The 19,052-nt window shown below is 47.1% G+C and overlaps 1 protein-coding gene across 3 annotated transcripts in view; it reads left to right on the forward strand.

Annotated features, from left to right (window-relative positions):
* The window catches only part of ELL (elongation factor for RNA polymerase II), a 54,899-nt gene that overhangs the window by 29,798 nt on the left and 6,049 nt on the right, over positions 1–19,052 (forward strand). For 2 of the 3 annotated variants that reach the window (XM_074565613.1, XM_074565611.1), the window contains exons 3-9: positions 1,855–1,976; positions 2,275–2,438; positions 5,360–5,613; positions 8,710–8,834; positions 12,194–12,290; positions 15,332–15,833; positions 18,864–18,930. In XM_074565613.1, the coding sequence (XP_074421714.1) occupies positions 1,855–1,976; positions 2,275–2,438; positions 5,360–5,613; positions 8,710–8,834; positions 12,194–12,290; positions 15,332–15,833; positions 18,864–18,930 (1,331 nt within the window). The remainder of the gene's footprint in view (positions 1–1,854; positions 1,977–2,274; positions 2,439–5,359; positions 5,614–8,709; positions 8,835–12,193; positions 12,291–15,331; positions 15,834–18,863; positions 18,931–19,052) is intronic. The other variant, XR_012584467.1, reaches the window with a different exon arrangement.

Here is a 19,052-nt window from a genome sequence, read left to right on the forward strand (position 1 = left end):
ACTGGTGTAATACTCGGCGCCAAAATTAGGGCTCCCTCAAAGCAGTTACCATGCTGATTTGGTGGCTTGAGAAACCTTCTGTTTCAGCTAAAAATAATTCCTAGATAACGGCCGGTTTGCATATGCTACACTTTTCAGTACTGGAACGAGCAACATTTAACGCTAAAATGACTCTCTCGCTCCTGTTCCGTTTCACGTCCTTTGAAGAAGCTGCAGAAACTACAAAAACGCCAAAGTCGGGGCTGTCGGAGCAGCTGGTTTTTACAATGGTAAATGGGGAGCTGGAAGCAAGTTATTGCAGTGTCTGACTGTCTGATTTGGTTCCATCCCCCAGGTTTTATTTCCCAAACCCGTCGCGTGCAGCGCAGCACGGGGAGCCCGACAGACCCATTGCATTCACCTTCTCACCCCGTTCCCAGCGAATTAGCGGTGCCAACTGTAAAATCCCCCCGATGGACTGTTTGCATAGCATCGCCTTCGCGCAGATTCTCGGCTCGCCTGTAAAGCAGAAGAGAATTTTGTTCCGTGTGGATGGGTGGGGGCAGAGGGTGCCGGGACAGATTAAGGGCTCAGGGCTGCGGCGCAGGTTTGGCAGGGGAGATAACGGGGCAGCGCTGCCCTCATCGCCACCACATCTCCTCCCGAGTATTTTTAGATCCCAGTCCTGGGACCGTGCTGTGGGGGGGGCAGATAACTTGTCCTTCTGTATCGCTCCGGTCTCACGGCTGGCCGTTTGGGAAGAAGGGAGGTCTGTTTTGAGGGCGGGCTGGAGCAGAGAGCTGGGTTCACGGGGGGTAGATGGAAAATGCTGTGCTGGCGCAGCCCGAGGAGGGTCACAGCAGTGTTTCTTGTCGATTCTGAGAACATCCCTGTGGTTTAGCAAAGTGGCCCAGATGCACGGGGGTTCCAGGCTGCTGGAGATGTCTGAGGTCGAAGGGAAACCACCGAAAACCCTCCTGTACCAGCCCCCGTCTCTTACGGAGCGCAGTCATACGTGGATGCCCGAGCTGGTTTGCTAGGCCTAGATATTTTATGCATATATGTGGCAACCTGGGTAAATATAAATCTGTGTGGTAGAGTGCAGCCTAAAATAGGTTGAGGCTGATGTTCCCTCTCTCTCATTTTCTGGAAGCCATCTTAATTACCAAATATTGCTGTGATGGTAGAGCTGAGGCGCTGAGATTTATGTTGGACCTTGAAGGCGGAGGGGAAAGAGTTTCCCTTCTGAAAAATGAATGGCTGGGGGGAGAAAAACAATGCAGATCGCTGTCAAGTTGTCTGCGGAGCACACTTAATGCTTGATTAAATATTTAATTTAGCAGCAGCGTCACACTCTACTGTGAGCCATGAAATCTCGTTATGGAATTATAATCTCTTAAAAAAGAATAAGCATGCTACCTGGCGACCTGGCTTGTACTATGTTTAGTGCTGGATCACTAATTCTAAAGAAACAAGTCTCAAGTGCTTTAAGTTGAATATAAACAGTGGTGGCAAGTCTGTTTTGAGCCTGAATCAATAGAATTGGGTCAGATTCCTGGAACGAGATGATTGTGGGCTCCCCTTTGAAAGTCAGCAAGCCGCCAGCTCGCAGCCCTGTCCCGTAGCAGACGTGGCTGCCTTTTTAGCTGCCCTTTACCTCTCTCTACCGCTGGTACCTTATCTTGTCAGTGCGTATAGTTCTGCTAACTTGAATCCTTCTCGTAGCTTCTTGCTCTTCAGAGTCTCCTATGCAGTAATCCCTGTGCTTTACTTGTAGCAGGCTGCAAAATGACTGCAGAAAAGTAGAATTTTGTGTTAGTGTGGGCTCCTCAAGTGACCAATATTATTATTTTTTTTTTTCCTCCTTCCAAACAGCACATCGCAATTCCAAGGCCTGATCGACCCACGGAAGTGCGGACTTTCACATTTTATCTTTCAAATATTGGCAAGGACAGCCCACAAGGGAGTTTTGACTGTATCCAGCAGTATGTATCTAGGTGAGTGGTACAGCGAAAGAAAACCTAGCCTTTTTTTCACCGTATCTTCTGTAAAATCTTTCCCCTGACAAACTCGAACAAAACTTAAGTGTTCTTTCTTTCTTATAGTCTTTCTAATCTGTTTGCATGTGTGTGTGCGTAACTTTGGGTGAGGAGGCACTCACTCTTTTCACCCTTCTCAGCTTCTTTCTGTCCCCTCCTGTTCCTTAGATGACGCAGGCTCCGTTATTTCCCCAGTGACAGAGCTGTGCCCATTGGCAGTGTCGGGACTATCTTCTCCATTGCATTTCTTTTGCAGCAATGGCAATATCCATTTGGATTGCCTGGGAAGCATACAGGATAAAATCACCGTGTGTGCTACTGACGATTCCTACCAGAAGGCAAGGCAAAGCATGGCACAGGCCGAGGAGGAGACTCGCAGCCGGAGCGCTATAGTCATTAAACCTGGGGGGAGATACGTAGGTAAGGAACAACTGGATTTTGGGGGGTGTCTTCCCCACCTTCAGAAGTGCAATGCTGACACTGGCTTGTCTTTAACGAGTATCTGGTGGCTCCTTATGGGTGTCTGATTTATTAGGGTGCTGCTCTCCTTGTGTTGTGGCTTCTTCATGGCTCCCATCTTCGCCCTGGAACACGTGTGGTGGTGTTTGCGTGGCCTTTGAGGGTTGTCTGGGTGCAGTCACGTCACTCTGGCGTTATTTCGTGTTTGTCAGGCGGTGATGCTGCGAGCGCACTGCTGGTCCCTCCGAAGTGGCTGTGCTCCTCGCAAAGCCAGCTGAAACGCTCCACCGCTGTTGTCACACATCTGGTGTGTGCCCGCACCTGAGACCGTAACGTGCAGCCGGAGGGTGCAGATAGCAGAGCGCTGGTGCTAATAAACACAGAGACGAAAGTGGTGATGCTGACTGCAGCCTTAAACAAAGCACCTTGTTGTGACAGAGGAAGGACAATCTTAGGAGAGGAAACAAAACCGTGGCAAGTATCAGTGGGCTCCAGAAGGAGCCTGCAGAGACCCTGCCTTGGGCTCAGCTCCCTGCTTAACCTCATCTGCTCGCAAACTCTGGGCACAAATATTAACCAGAAAGCAGAGGTTTAGGCTTTGTTTGGGTTTGGGTGTTGGTTTTTTTTTTCGAGCTGCTGTTTTTTCTGCAGCCCACGTGATCTGTAGCCAGTCTCTTCTCAGAGGATGTCTGTGATGAGAATGGTGAGTTGCAAAATGTAGAACTGACCCTGACTCATTGTTTTATCAGCCAAGTGCTCGAAGCTGAGAAATAAGATAGTTATCAGGAAGGAAATGCATTGATTTCCTGTAGACGAGAAGATTATTTTGTTTAGCTTATATTTGAGAACATTACAGTAAGTGGATGAAGTTGTTAGGCTTGCGAGGGAGAAGATTCTCAAAGCAAATTGCTTCCCGGAAAGATAGAACAAAACTTCTGATTTAGAAATACTCTTGCTAAAACATTTACTGCTGTGAAATGGAGGCACCACCATGTCAAAAGCAGGGGAGTGGAGTGCAGGCTGCCTATGTGGGATGTCAGGGTTTAAGACAAGAGGAAAGCACCGATCCAAGAAGGAAGAGCCTGGGCAAGGACAGTGGGATATGCAGGGCTTTGGCGTCGCAGCACCAGGCTGGGCTGGGGGCCGGGGCTGGCGCTCACGTTTCCATGAGAACATGGGGGCTCAGCGCTTAAGCATCAGTGGGGTCATTCCAGGCAGATGGGGAAGAATTTGTATGAAATATTGAAATTGGAGATCCACAGAACAGTATAGATGTGCACTAACACTAATGCGCATATATTTACACATATATGTAAATAGATAGCTGATATGTCTGTAAGGGGGATGCGTGTGCTTATATACACACTAAATACGTGTGTGTGTATACACCTATATATAAGCACATGTATAAATATTTTAAAAGACTTCACGTTCTGGCTTAACTTAGTTTTTTCTTTTTCTATCTTTGCGCATTTTGGCTCCAGCCTTAAGTGGAAATGTCCCAGTGTGTTTTTGCTGTTCATGACCTGGCAGGAGTTAAGGGAGTTCTAGAAAGCTGACGAATCTTCTCTTGTCCCCTTTCTGGAAATGAAGTCCAGTTGACCTCTGAATTTTGGGATGTTTAACGTGTGAAATGTTGTTTTTCTCCCCCTTGTCTTAACTCAGCCCTGCCGACGATGGGTCGTGCTCACTTGCATCAGCGTGGTGCGTAATAAAAAGCCAGGAAATGGGGACTCAGTTATGCAATCTACATTTCAGTAAAACAAACACTGCAGACAATCACCAGTATCTTCAGATGACTCAGTTGAAAACATTGCTTCCTAGCAGTGGAGAATTGCCATGCTGAAATAAACCCCCAGAATTCTTGCAGAAAATGCTGGATGTTGTTTGTCCCGGCGAAGGTCACTTTCTTGGTTGCATCTCCCTGTATTAGACCCTGGAACCTACAAATGTTCTTTTTTCAATTGGCTGGTTTCACCTTTGGTAGCAGGAACCTGCCGCTGTGACCTGCATCTGTATTCAAAACAGTAAAATTCTTTGATTTGCACTTTAGTAAGTGATGTGGGACTTGCATGAGGGCTCCAGTTAAAGCTGTTCCCCAGCAGGAATGGGAAAAATGAATTCTTGTATAATGCTGTCAGACACCAAGAACTGCACTTGCCATGGAGTTGAGGAAGCTGCTTCTGGGGGCTTGAGATGAACTTTTGAGACGGTTTTATGTTCTCACGTCTACGTAAATGTAATTGGAGGGTGAAGCAGTTATTGCAATGCAGAAGGGGTTATTGGGTGAGAATAGGCAGCATGCTAATGAATAGGCTGATGGATCCGTGTTAGACCCCATTCATGTGGCTGCGTTTGGCGGGGGGAAGGGAGGTGGACCCAGCCCCATAAAGTTCCTATTGTTCTAAAAGCAGAAACATCTGCTGGAGTAGCGTTTTTGCTGAGATCAGCAGCAGGGAGCCGCTCGTTGACCAGTTCTGGTCTTTCCACTCCATATTTCGACTCTTCTACATAATAATGCAGAATTTTCTTCTCATAGGGAGGGGAAAAAATGGTTAGATTAGCCGTGGGGATCCATGCACTTGGGATAAATGAAAAGCTGGCAAACAAAGAGAGCTTTATGTACGCTTGTGGCCAATAATACTCAGGTTTCCAGAGCTTGGTGTTGCTGTTTACTTGTTACAAGCTTGTCATGAATCATAAAACTCATGGGATACTCGTTCGGGCAGCGTATCGGAACGGATGGGGTGTGCTGCTTGTGTGTGTCCTTCATTGTCATCTTCTGGCACTTCAGCTGGTGGAATGAGCTCCACATACATGTTGACAGACCCCTGGCCTTTGCAAGGTGACTGCTGCAGTTCACTATTCTCATCTCATTTTAGGCAAAAAGGTTCAGGTGCGTAAACCTGCACCAGGAGCTTCCGATGCTGTTCCCTCCAGGAAGCGTCCAACGCCAGTCAACCTTGCCAGTGCAATAAAGAGAGGCAATAGTGCGATTTCTCAGAGACCCTTCAAAGACAGGGTTGTGCACTTACTGGCACTAAAGCCTTATAAGAAACCTGAACTAATTCTCAGATTGCAGAAGGATGGACTTTCTCAGCAGGACAAGGATTTGCTGGACAACCTTCTGCAACAGGTTTGTACTCTGATGAGGGCAACGGTTTAGGTAAAGGGAAATGTCTTCTCCGAAGGGTAGTGCCTGCTGTATCGGTCTGAGTGTAACCCGCGTACCACAGAGCTGCAGCTGACCGTTCTCTAAAGGCCGTGTCCGACAGGAGGTCACCATTCACAGCGCTGTTTTGCTGGAGACAGTAGAAACCTCTGGTGTATAGGCCTCGGTTCAGGTGTCTGCAGCCAAGCTGTATGACTTCGCTTCACCAGATCGGTCCCTGTAAGAGGAACACTTTTGGTTGGCCGTGGGGAGAGTTACCTAACAGAGCATCTACGGCTGTTTGAATTGTTATCACCTGTAAATCTATATATTTTTATTAATGTGGACGTAAAGGAACATGTTTTGTATTCACACATGTAATGTTTCCTAGATGAAGGAAAAATACGTCCCTCTCCACTAAGCTTTCCTCTGTTGCTCAGCCCCATGCCTTTCCTGCTTAGTGCAGCTGTTGAGCGTGAAGATCACGCAGCTCCTCGCGAAGCGTATTATTTGTACGTCAAGTGTGAAAGCTGTCTCCGAGCTGAATCAGTTCTTTACACTTCGAGCCATGTTGAAGGTGCCATTTTAGGAATTGCAGTAAATACCTTTATTGCTTTCGCAGTGCAAAGCACATCATGGGTGTTTATTTAAGCGCTGCAGCTGCCCTCTTCTGTATTGGATTATTTTTTTTACTCCTTTCCATAGCCTAAAAGAATTGAGACAGTGAGGAGTTAATTTGTCCAAGGGCACAGGGCAGGTCATACTGAAAATGGAGTTATTGCTGGCACAACTTGCTCCTTCCTTAGATTTTAATCCCGTAGCCCTTAATTTTCCAGCGGTGCTAGAATTCTTTTGAGCACCCTTTTGAAGGCTATAAATAGCCTTAATACTAGAAATGCCGTTTCTGATAATCACCTTTTATTGATGCTCTCACAAACCCCTGGCAGGCAAGCGGTAGTGTCGGCAGTGTCGGCCTGATTGGGCCAAATGCTGATTTGGCTGTAAATATATTGCTCGTAAAGTTAATCTCCTCTCAGCACTGCCAGGGCTCCCGTCCACAAGGAGACACAGATAAGCTAAAAATTACAGGCTGCGTTAAAGCTACGTGTCTAAATACGTCTAGGTGTGGGTTTCATTGTGCTCCTGCATCTCTCGCAGGACTCTGTGTTCCTGCTGGCCTTTTTGCCTCATTTTGCAAGGTTTCTATTTTTGGGAGAGCCGGGGTGGAGCTTGCGGAGTCCCACGCCAGCAAAACACGGAGGGAGCAGCTCTCCGCCTCCGCGCAGAGAAAATGCGAGCTGTTCTCCTGCCTGGGCTCCAAGCCTTGCCGGGCGGCATGTCTCCTGCCGTAGAAAGAGGCAGTAACCGGAGACATTCTCGGAGGGTTTTTTGTTTGGGGTTTTTTCTTTTTTTTTTTTTTTTTTTTTTTTTTTTGAAAAAGAACCTGGCTTTGCGTTTGTCTCTTGGGCATGTTTACTGGGATATCTAAATGTAAAACGCAGCTCAAATTCTACTTGTGTTTTGGCTCAGGACTTTGGAAAGCTGACAGAACTGAAAGGAAAAACAAAGCGTTTGTCATGTAAACTGATAACTCTGCTTTTTATTTTTTTGGTTATCAGGACAGCCTTGCTGGGTTAGTTCTGCAGCTTTTTTTGCTTTTAAATTCGTAGATTTTTAATACTAGGTCATAGTCTCCCTAAAGCAAAAGCAGAAGAATTAACAGCATCTTCAGTTAGACTTCCCGCTCCTTCACTTGCTGTCCTGAGGCTCTTCTGCCTGAACGGAGCGAGTGATGGAGGACACTAATCCCTAAACAGATGCGCAAAATCTCTGCTGCCTGAATAAAAGCATCTTCCAGTTTCCAGTGTAACGCACTCGTCAAACGGAGTGGCCAAAGCAGTGAATTTGGGACGCGGCTCCTGGCTTTGCCTGTTGATCAGCCCGGCTGTGGGCACAGCATTTGGCACCTCTGCCTCCCCATCCCTTTCATAAAGACGAATTTAAGGCTGTGTTTTCTTTCTAACTTGCAGTGCTTTACGCTCCCCGAAGAAGGGCTCACCAAGATAGTATAGGACCTGTGAAAACTTAACTGGGGGCTTCTTGGTTTGTGCTAACATTGTATTTTTCGGATCTGCAAGCAGCAGCAAGAAGTTAAACTTTCAGTCAGGCTGTGGAAAGACTGATTAAAGTGGGAAAACTTTCAACAAGTTGTTTCCATTCTAATACGATTCTGCCGCTTCCAGCGGTGTTTCCTATCCGTGTAGGCACCAGGCAGAGTTTTGTGGGGAAACTACACAGGATAGAATCGGATAAAATGTCACAAAGCTGCTCACCCAAGTGTCCCGAGCGACCTGCAGCGCACGATTTAGGTGCAACGCTTTATTACAAACCTCTGGGCTATAAGCTGGTGATCACAGGTTTTGTTCTTGCCCTGAAGTATTCCTCGGAAAAGTTCTCTGTGAAATCCAGCAGATTTCCCCGATGCGCAGAAGCGCGCGCTGTAATCTGCCAGCTCCACAGTGCGGTGTATCTGCAAGGCGTTCCCTTCGCTGCTCCTTGGGAAAGTGGCTTTCTGTCCCCTCTTGTAGTGGCTTATTCATGAGGAATTATCTTTGGCAATAGTTAACTAAGCTATCGCCGCAGGAGTCCCTCTATCAGCTGATGAACTGCTCCGCTTTGGCCATCGGGCAGGCGTGATAAGTGAACTGCCCCTTCCAACGAGGGGTCGTTTCCAGGCATTTCCATAAGCTGGTGGTGTGCCGCTCCAGACTGTCCAAGCTGCACAATCTGCTCAGATATGACTTGTTTCCCAGTAAATTTGATATACTTTGGAAACTCGTAATAAACTGGTGCAATGATAAGGCAAAAGGAAAGGCACACTTTGATTAAATAACCTAAATAATTAGGAAATGAAGTATAAAGTCTCTGCTTGTTCTCTGACACTACCAACTGCTGCTAAGTCTGCTGAGAGTTTTGCCTGCATCTTAGATCTCTTTTCTTAGAGTGAGTGAGAAAATTAAACCCTAACAGGTGTTTTGTTTTTGGTTTGTTTTTTTTTTTTGCAAAATACTTTTATTTCAGGTGGCAAATTTGAGTGCCAAGGACAGCACTTTCACGCTGAAGGATTGCGTGTACAAAGAAGTGCAGAAGGACTGGCCTGGCTACTCAGAAGGAGATCAGCAGTTGCTGAAGAGGATACTTGTTCGGTAATTATCCCATCTTCTCTGTAATATCGGCCGGAGCTTGAAAATACTGGGCCAGGTCAGTAGCTATAGATCGGGGTAACAAGTCAGTAGAACGACGGTAAGTTGAGCGTTTGACTTATTTTAACATAAAGTAAATCTGTTTCTCATCCAGGCAGCTGTAGAAGTTACTAAACTTGAACGCCAAAGTGGACGTGCTCTTCAGATGGTCCTGGGCTGCCTTTAAATCATTATACTAAAAGCCGGGGGAAAACCTGGATGGGGAACAGAAGCTGTTACAGTTAAAAAGTTAACGTTGGTTTAAAATCCTGGGAGATGAATGGATTAAGGCAAATGTGTCTGGCTCAACTCTCCATTGAAACTCTCCTTTCCTTTTTCCATATCTCCTTGTACACGGCTTCCTGTGCAGACTGCCGTGTTTGTTCACGGCAGGGAGAGAATTACCACGTCCCCAGGCTGTCCTGCAGAGCCGCTTCTGTGCCCTGTGCCTCTGGATGTCCCCGTTCCTCTTGAGCCGTTTGCTTTGGAGACTTTGCTGCTTCGTTTCTGCAGTGCTACCTGGATGTTTGTTTACTGGGTTTTTCTCGTCTTGCAAATTCTGTTAGTGTCGCGGTCGCCCTGCAGGATTGGAGGAAAGGATGCGCGAAAAAGCACGAGGCAGTTCTGTAGAGATAAGTCCCCTAAAACACGTGTGGTTCTGCCTGTACAGCGTAATCCTTGCTGTCCAAGGGATACCTGTCCTCATGTTCCTTCCTGAAAATAGCCCGTAGTGGAGTTAGTTGAGATGATGGCTTGGTCTCATCAGTTCTGAAAGATTTTTTTTTTTTTTCTTCCTCCCCTTTACAGGTAATTTTTCCTCCCAAGCTCAGGAGCTCTTGGCTGGCAGGCGGCAGGGAAAGAGGCCGTATCTCCCAGGTTTCTAGAGGAAAATCCTGCTCTGAGCGTTTGTGTTTCCCTCTCTGGGTTTTCAGTGTGTCTGTACTGAGTTGGTACAGATTTTGTAATGCAGATAAGAGATTTTCCTCAAGTTGTTTTTGAGATTTATTTCATGGCACTTTTGGTTAAGATTAAGTAGACCGTGCTCTGTTTGAACAGTTTCCATGATTTGAAAGGACGGTTGGCTTGGAGATGAGACTTTGTTAAACCAACAGAAACTTAAAGTGCTTTGGCATGCTGAAGAGAAATCAAACTGGTTTAAATGGCCTTGATGTTGAATGATAATTAAATGGAAAAATACAACTGCCATGCAGTCTTTATGGCTTTCAAAAAAGTTAATTTCTCCCTGCAGAAAGCAATGTTTACCGCTTTTTCTAGAATTGTGGCATTCAGTTATGCGAAGGTCTAAAAATAGAGCTTGGAAAGGATGTATTCAACTGTACAAACAAAGACCCGCTCAGCCAATGCAGGTAACGAGGCTGCAAAATGGAAAAAACATGTAGGGGGGAAGACAGTAGAAAAACATTCAGAAAAAGGGCACAGGCACCAGAGGTCGGACTTCACGTAGCTGCTGCGGTGGTCGCCTGGTTGCCCACATCCAGCCAATTGTTCAGTGTCCTCCTGGTTTACCAGTCTGGTTGCCACTCGCTGGTGCATCGGCTGCAATAATTAGCACATCTGCAAATATTGAAACTGTATCTAACGATGCCGGTGTTAGACTAGCCCCTTTTGCCTCCTGTTGTTTGTTTTCCATCCTCCTTCCACCATTGTAGTGAAATGTTTTTCTGCTGTTGCAAGAGCCGCTGAATTGAAAGTCGTCGTCTTTCATTCACTCATTTTAAATCCCTAATTAACGCGTTAGGAGATGTGGCAAGGTTGCTCGGTCTAGTCAAACGGCATCCAAAAAGCTACTTTCACTGCGGCGTTTATGGAATATCGCTGCTCCCCTTCCTGTTTTCAGTCTCCGAGCACTTTTCTTGAGTTGATGGGTGGCTGTTGAGATTGTTCTAAATAAAATTAAACAAAGCGGCAGCTGAAGCCAGAACGGCGGTGAAGCTGCAGGCGTCTGAATGTTGCTGCGATACGGCCGAGGGTTCGAGCTCAGGTTAAAAGAGAATTTTGGAAAAGTCATGGGCGCTCTCTCTGAAATAATCTTCCCAACGTTTGGAAAATGTGTGTGCGCTTCAAAGCTGATGATAGTCTCCTGTGGAAGAACTTAGAGGTTGGTTTTTCAGGCTGTACAGCTGGTGGCAAAATGACTGCAGAGCTAGTTTATTAAAACCTTTAACCTTGAAATCTTTTTTTCCAGCTTGACAGCTGCAGCTTGATGCAACCGTGGTTTTTCCTGGGTGATTAGTGCAGGGGCGATCCGGCTGGTGGCAGGAGAGTAGGGCAAAGCTGGGAAACTTCACTCGGAGATGGAGAGAGCCCCGTGGGCTCTGGGGAGTGGAGATCCCCAGCGTGAATGAGAATTAACGCCCTGACGTGATCAGAATGACTCGCATTGTACTTCTTTTGCGACAAGAGGTTTCTGTTGTTTGTCGAATACCGTAAATACAGACCAGAGTAGCGCTATTTTGCATGATGCAACTTAAAAGTATTATTTTGAAGCCCTAAATGTACATCCTGGTGGACCAATAATACCATAACAGTTCCTGTTATAATCCTGCTTTTCATGGACCCAGAGGGACTTGCTTCTGAAAGAGGACTGCTGTTCCCGTAAAATGTTGTTTTAACGGTGCTAATGAGGGGGAGAACTTACTCTCCAGTACCTGAACTTGAGTTTTGACCGCTTTTCAGAGCGTGCTCGCTTTCTGAATTTTCTTGTGAAGACAATTTTAACTGGGTGAGACAAACTCAGTGGAAATTAGTTTAAATACTGTCTTGGTTATTGAGCTGCACTTCAATCGGTAGCAAGAATAGGTATCTCCTGTGCGCTTTAAAGCTCAATGTCAGTTTTTACTGATCTGTATAAGGATCATTTTTCTAAGGTCACAATTCATTTGTTGTAATATTTATGTCACCGGTTCAAGGGAAAAGAGATAAAACTGTCAGGAAATAAGCTCCATCCTCGGTAGGGAATCCTCTCGTGTGTCTGACAGCTCTGCCTGCCTCCTCCCTCCCTGCCACGGCAGCAGCAGGCCAGGCTGTTACCTCCGTTCACAGAGAATTACAAAAATCACGGGAAGGCAAGAAAGAGATAGGCAATTACCATATGTTGTAGATTGATATTACCTTGTAGTAGTTTCTTCTTCCTAGATTTTGTCCGCGATTGAAACTGTAAGTGCTTGAACGAGCTGCTTTCGTGGCATCTTCAAGCAGTGAGAATTTGAGCCCGCAGAAAGGCTCGTTGCTCTGCAGGCAGAAATGCCCTCTGTTGGCTTCTCAAGCGCGGGATTTGAACGGCCCTAAATTCTGTTTTTCAGGAAACTCTGTCAGCCACAGAACAGCAGCGGTTTTCAAGGAGAAGCGCCTTCCCTGAGTCCACCGAAAGACAACGTGAACTCCAGCTCTCCTCCTCAGGTAGGTGCTCCCTCTCCAGGGGTGCCCAGAGCAAGCCGCTGGCTCCCTCTGCTCTCGGTGGAGCTGGGTGCTGGATGTAGGTCCCGGCTGAGCTGCTCAGCCTGTCTGCACCCTGTAATCACCTGCTGCTGGAGGCTGGTAGGTCAATAGGTTGTTGGGTTGGTGGTGTTTTGTTTTTTTTTTTATTTTATTAAGTTAGAGTCTAATTCTGGGCTTCCTCAGCATCTGTTTCTCCTCTGGATGTGGTTCGGTGACAGCCTATGGGGAGCATCCCTGAGAGTGTGTCTTAGGTTTAGGTTTAAGGGCCACATTTTTTTCCCAGTGCCTACATCCCTCTTGGAGTTCCTGGGAGAATGAGCTTGTGTTTTACTCATTACTGATAATTGACTGGAACGAAGCAGTAATAAGTAGCTCCCAAACACAGTTGAGTTATTAAAAACCTTGACCTTTTGCAACCTAATGGCCGTGACAGATCAGGGGCAGGTTGGTCTGCTCTTTGATTTGTTGAGATGCCAGCGCATGGAGCTGTGAAAAGTACATTTTGACTGTTTGTTTTTTTTTTCCCATGATAATAAACTGTGAAGGAGCTGCATTTGCTTGTGTGTTAAGCAGAGCTTGTCCCCGCTCTTCCCAGTATCTCTTAGCGCAGGCATTTCTTGCAAGCATTGTGAAATCCCGGCTTCCCTTCTCAGCTGTGGGTCAGCCCAGACAAGTTGAGTATTTATTCTCCTCCTGCCAATGGAATGTGTAATGCCTACTTGTCTGGACAGACGCACTGAGGATTAGTGGCAAAGAATATTAGCAGGTAAAGAAATTATGTGCTTTCTGGCAGTGAGAGGGAGGCAGTGCTTTATTGAGAACAAGAACTGTGCAACTTGTTTGCCAGGTAGCTAAATTCCAAATCCTCTCCTGCTCTGCTGTGGGCACGTTCCTGGTGAATAAAGAATGATCCCCTTGGTTGGAGTTTGCTTGGAAAGACACGATGCTGTTAAGAGGCTGGTCTTGTGTTTTTCTTAACCTGAGTCTGAAAAAAATGTAGGTTGAAAACTCATCTTGCTTCTGGCTGTGCATATTCTGAAAGACACAAAGGTCTGTAGGGGATGTTTCTGGTCTCTTGAGATGACCCAGTCAAAACTTTGGGTGGTTGGTTGGTTCGGATCTAGAAAGCGCTGGTGAAATAGGGGCAACCAAACACAGAATGTAAGTGTTGCCAGCGGTGCTTCTAACATGGCCAGTGTCAGACAGCAAACCACAGACGGCTTTTTCTTGTAAGCAGTCATTTTTTTTGATATTCTATAGCTGTAGTTTCTATTTAGAGAAGGGATGCCTGCTAATGGTTGCAGCCCCAGCAGAGGACTGGGATTTGGTAGTCTGGAATGCAAAATATCTTGGGAAAGTTCAGTTGTGGAACGAAGGCGAAGGAAAAGCTCGGTCTGGTAATTCCAAGGAAGCGTGGCAGAGCAGGTATCGCGTGCGTGGAGCACCTCGAACCAAAGAGGTAGGGTCGGTGAAGCTGGTGTGTGGTGGCTTTAGAGAAAGGAGAGTAAAAGGTGGCAGTCTTTAAAAATGTCGCCTGTTCTGAGACCTGTAGTTAGAGCGGCCCCTCCTCTGGGGAGATGGACACTGCGCGGGTTCTGCTGGGATGTTGCAAAGCTGGTTGGACGTGCTGGCCTTGCCCCTTGAGCTCTGTGGCAGCGGGAGCAGCTCCTCTTCCTAATTACCTTGGCAGGTGGGAGGGATTCCTGCCACCGAGCGGTGTCCTTGAGACCCCTGGCATTAGCAAAGAGAAATAACAACTCGGGGAAAAGGAGTGAATTGGTGGCTCCGTGACAAAGCAGCTGCCTTTCTGCGACGGAACAAAATTTCCGTTTGCAAACACATTGCAGTCCTGCCTGAGACATAAAGAAAACAATAAAATATCCAAAAGAAATAACCAGAACTATCGCTTGTTTTCCTCTGGGCACTAAATAATCTTTCCTCCTGCGTTTCTGCGGCCCAGGCAGGCGCACGCCGCTGCGCTGATGGCTCTCCAAGGTAATTTGGGGCTGGACTGAGCCCGACAGCCATAGTTGTGGCTCTGCGTTGAGCTCTTCCTTCTGCTGCCTGACGGATGCGTTCTTCCAGGCTGCGGCTTCCCCAGGCCAACCCCCAGCCTGGGGGCAGCTGCGTACTGGGAGGTGTGGGCACACGGAGCTTCTCTGCGCCCTGCCTGACACTGCCCAGGTAGGGCTGGTTGGGGACACTTGGGAACCATCGCTCCTTATTTAAAAAAAGGGATACTCAGGTTATGTTGGCCCATGGGATGTGGCTTTTAAAACTGCTGCAAATGTCCTGTTTCACCTTAAATTCTGAGAACTTGGCAGTTGACACTTTGTCACCTCTTCCGGGAAATGCCTCTTTCTCGAGAAGAGGAAGGGGAGGTATTGCGAGGGTGAAGCTGCTGACCGCAGCGTTGGTAAAATCGGTAGGGAATAAAATGCAGAACTTGTGAATCCCTCCTTGCTCCAGAGATCCGAGCACGTCTTTCCTTCGCAGGGACTTTGAGGTGCTCTAAATGTCGTGCCACCGCCAGAAGAGGTGTCAGATGTTTTTAATGGTGGTTCCCACTCTCTGCGGTGTGACTGGGACGGGGGGAAGGACAGGCTTTTATTTCTAGAGGGCTGGATTTGGATTAAGATGCGCCGAGAGCAGGCTGGGTTGCGTGGCCATGGTATGGATGGTGCAGGAGATCAATAATTGCTGATGTGATGGTGGGTTTCTCCAAGCTCTCCCACTGAGCCGTGGGCTCCAGAGCTGTTGGGATTGTCAGGATGGGGCTTGGGATGGATCAGCTTCTGTAGGACCTGGCGATCCTGGAGCCTGTGCCCAGGACCAGCCTCTGAGCTGGGACGCTTGCTGGCAGCTCTCAGTGACAGCAGAGCTCTTTTTCTGGGGATATTCCCTTGTTTTCTGGTATTGCACCACCACCTAGTGGTAACAGCAGCCAAAATTCTGGCCTCAAAGACTTCAAGATTTTTTTTTTTTTCCTTTTTCCTCCCCAGAAACGATCCCAACCCCTGGAGTTTATCGATCCCCTGGCCAACAAAAAGCCCAGGATCTCGCATTTGGCTCACAGAACTCAGCCCACTTTCAACGGGAAATTGAATTCCTCCAACGGGAAGGACGCCCCGACCCCAGCCCCTGCCCTGCCGCCGGCTCTCCCGGAGTCGGTGAGCTCCAGCTCCAGCCTCCCGGTGCTGGAGCTGCCCAGGCCTCACGATCCCCTTTCGGATGTCAGCAACGACCTGACTCACAACGGCAGAGACTGTGAGAACCCGGAGACGGCTGACAGACTGACTCATCCTTTGCCGACAGACTGTCCCCAAACGAGCAAGCACAATTGCAGCTCGTATGTAAAAACCAAGAAAAAATCCAAAAAGCACAAAGACAAGGAAAAGGAGAGAAAGGAGAAGAAAAATGAAGAGAAATGCAAAGAGGAGAAGCAGGACTGTGAAGTAATAAAAAATGCTGACTTAGTTAGTGTTCCCCAGGAACAGGTCACAGGTACGTATGGTCCCCGACATCCTCCTTACGCCTTGTGCTAAGGTAATGTTGGTGTCGGCTGCGTATGATTTCTGCTCTAAATCCATTTGAGGAAAGAGATGGCGTGTCCGCTTGCCGCGGCTCTGCGGTTAACGAAATAATATCTCTCTCCCTACCTACAAATCAACAAATGTGCTTCCTCTCAAAAGAGGATATCAGGTTTTTCCTGTTTAACCTTTCATGCTGCTTGGAACTGCCTCAGAGCGTGTCATGTTTCTCCTTGTTAAATTAAAAGTCGTATTAATATACGGGGATGAAAGGCAGACATCAAGATGTGTTGGGAGAAGCAGTGCTGCTTGATTGCTTATGGCTCTTCTGCGCGGGTTTGGGATTGTGATGGCTGTTGTATTGATTTTTAACTCGGTAATGAAAAGTTAGTCACAAAAGCTTTTAATATTGGATACAAAAGAAATGGCAGATAAGTCTTGTGATAAATGTGGTTAGAGCCGTGTACAACCAGCTCTGTCAGGCTGAAAGAGCTTCCTTGTTGTATCCCTCTGTTACTCCGAATTTCTTTATTCGGGGTTAACACAACAGTGAATGTTACCCACGGAGATGTGATGAAAATGTTTTCCATCAAACCGGTGTGTTTCCAAGTCAGTTCTACGTACTCTGAGGAGTTAGGGCGGAGAATACGTGTGGATTAATCCCATCCGTCCCCTTGCCAGGCCTGCAGCTTTCCTCGTTTCTGCGGTCTCGTTAGACTTTCTTACAAGCGCTGGGCATCCCCTGCGGCCCCTGGGGATGCTGCAGCCCTGAGCTGCTGCTGCATCTCTTCTTGGATCCCTCTTGTGTTCCTTTGCCCCGTTACTACGTTCTGACACTTAAGTTCCTCTTCATGCTGGGTGCGTGAAAATCACCCAGTTTAGGCTCAAAAGGGACAGTAACGCGAAAAACTGATAGGTTGAATTCCTGGAAAGGGATTTGTTGAATTCCTGAGAATTCACGGGGCATTGAGGTTAACATGATGCAAGTTCTCACCTTCTGCAGTCTTTGTAACACCGATGAAATGCATTTTGATGGCTAGCAGTGATTTTTGAGGGCAGTCCATAGTTCTGCTCACTGTGTGGCACTGCAGAACCACGCTCTTCAGATACTACTTCTACTTTGATCTTAACTATTGTAGTTCTTTCTGTGACTGTTGGTATTCTTCCCCATCTGTCTCGAATGGCAGCGGATAGATATAGACACGTTCTTTCTCTAGATGTAAGTTTTTGTCAGTGGTTCTTATAAATACCAAAATACCCTGAATTCTTTCTTCATGAAGTTGCTGACCTTTTATCACCTTTTCTGCTCTGCTTTCAAAACAGTTTAATGACTGGCTCTTTGTTAATTAGTAGGAGTCGGGTTTTGTTCCTGCTGCACCGCTGATGTATGCGAGGTAACGAATCCGAGCTGGGCTTGGGAGTAATCATAAACAGGATGTGGTCAGTGGCTGCTTGGATTCCGTACAGCCAGTTTGCATCTGAATTTGGGATCTTTTTCCTTCTGTGCCTTGCTTCATGCGGACAGCGTGGGCCTCATCCTGCCCCTCTGGCCTGCAGCTGATGGCCGGCAGCCCTCCCAAAGGCCCCCTCGGTCCGGGGACTGCAGGGAAGCAGAGTTTCTCTTGGGAGATTTGTTCCGGAGGGACCTTTGGGGTCCTTTCAGCAGTCAGTAGGTGGCACTCACAGGCAAAATAAACTTTATTTTCTTGCCGTTCTCCTCCACGATCTTCCTTACCCACGCTCGATCTTCCTTACCCACGCTCGGCATCCTTGGCGCTGGTGGCCAGGTGAGGAGGAGAGCAGAACTGGCTGCAGACATCTGCAGCAGGAATTGAGGCTGGGGTCTTCAGAACGACACGGGTTTTCTGCCATTCTTCCCTTCTGCTCAGGAAAACCTTTCTGTGGAGGTTCAGAGAAAAAACTACTTTTTAAAAGACAGAATTAGGTTCCTGTTTTTACATGCCTGCGTTTATTACTTGGGCATCTCGTGCTGCGTGCGGTTAGTCCGGGGTGAGGGTTGTAAAGCCGCGGTGTGGGGATGGGCAAGGCGTGGGGCTCCCACGTACCTGTCCGGGGGAAGCTGCGCAACCCAGGTGCTGCTTGCTCCAAGTAACACACTTGGAAAGAAGAGGAAAGACGACTTTTGCAAAGCGGTTGATTTCAGTCCTTTGCAGCCTTCTCCACTTGCCTCTTATTTTGCTGCCTCCTCATGGGTGCAGTTGACTTTCTGATTAGGGCTTTCAGTATAATACACAGTTTATGAGAAATATCCCTTTTTCAAACCTGTATCCAACTGCTTTCTCCAGCCAAACTAATAATGTGGTGCTTGAGTTAGGTCGAGGATGGGGTCTGGCTCAGGCTCACGTTCAGAATCCCGTTTCTCCTGAGGTCTTGGCTCCCTTCGCTTAGACTCTTAAACGTTCTTAGCTGAGCCTTCCTCCACGCGTGTTCCTTCAGCTTCCTAGAGCAGAGCGCGCTGTGGTTTGTCTGCGGGGCAGCAGGGCTATGTGAGGAAAAAGCTGAATGCCTTATAAACCTCTCTGTTGTAGCCTGTAGGAGTCTGGAGTATTAATAGTAGGAGTCTGAACCTGGAGTATTAGCAGGAGGAATCCGTGTACTGTAGAGAAGAGACTGTGCACCTCGCTCGGCGCTCTGCTCTGCTCGTCTGGGCCCGTAAATTTGTTCTGCGCTTCAGCAGCGGTGATAGCCGTGTCATCCTCCCTGTGGGCAGTGTTTATAAACCAATGAAATTAAGGTTTTTGGCTACTCAGTGGATTGGCTAATGTTGATACTGTTTTGCTGACGGACAAATATTAGAGAAACCTTCAAGTTTCGACCACCTTATTATAGAGTGGTTATCGTAGGTCTTCTGTCTCTCTCAGTTCAAAGCAAAACAGAAATCCCTTGGAATTCGACAAGCTGTATATTGCAGATGTTTATGATGTTTAATTGCATAGAGCTTTAAGGTTTAAGAATGTCTGTAAACAAGTTTTTATTTTTTCAGGTTTAAATGGAACATGCAATAATTCTAGTGTACCAACATCAACTTCAGAAATGCCAGATTATTTATTGTAAGTATATTTATCAGTTGCTTCATCACTTTGGGATCGTGTTTCAAGCTAAAAACCGCAATGCACTGGGGATTTTTGTTGGACTTTTATTGTTACTTGATAGAACTTTGTCAGGTGGGTTT

The sequence above is a fragment of the Larus michahellis genome, chromosome 23, assembly GCF_964199755.1.
Source record: "Larus michahellis chromosome 23, bLarMic1.1, whole genome shotgun sequence".
NCBI classification, from domain to species: domain Eukaryota; kingdom Metazoa; phylum Chordata; class Aves; order Charadriiformes; family Laridae; genus Larus; species Larus michahellis.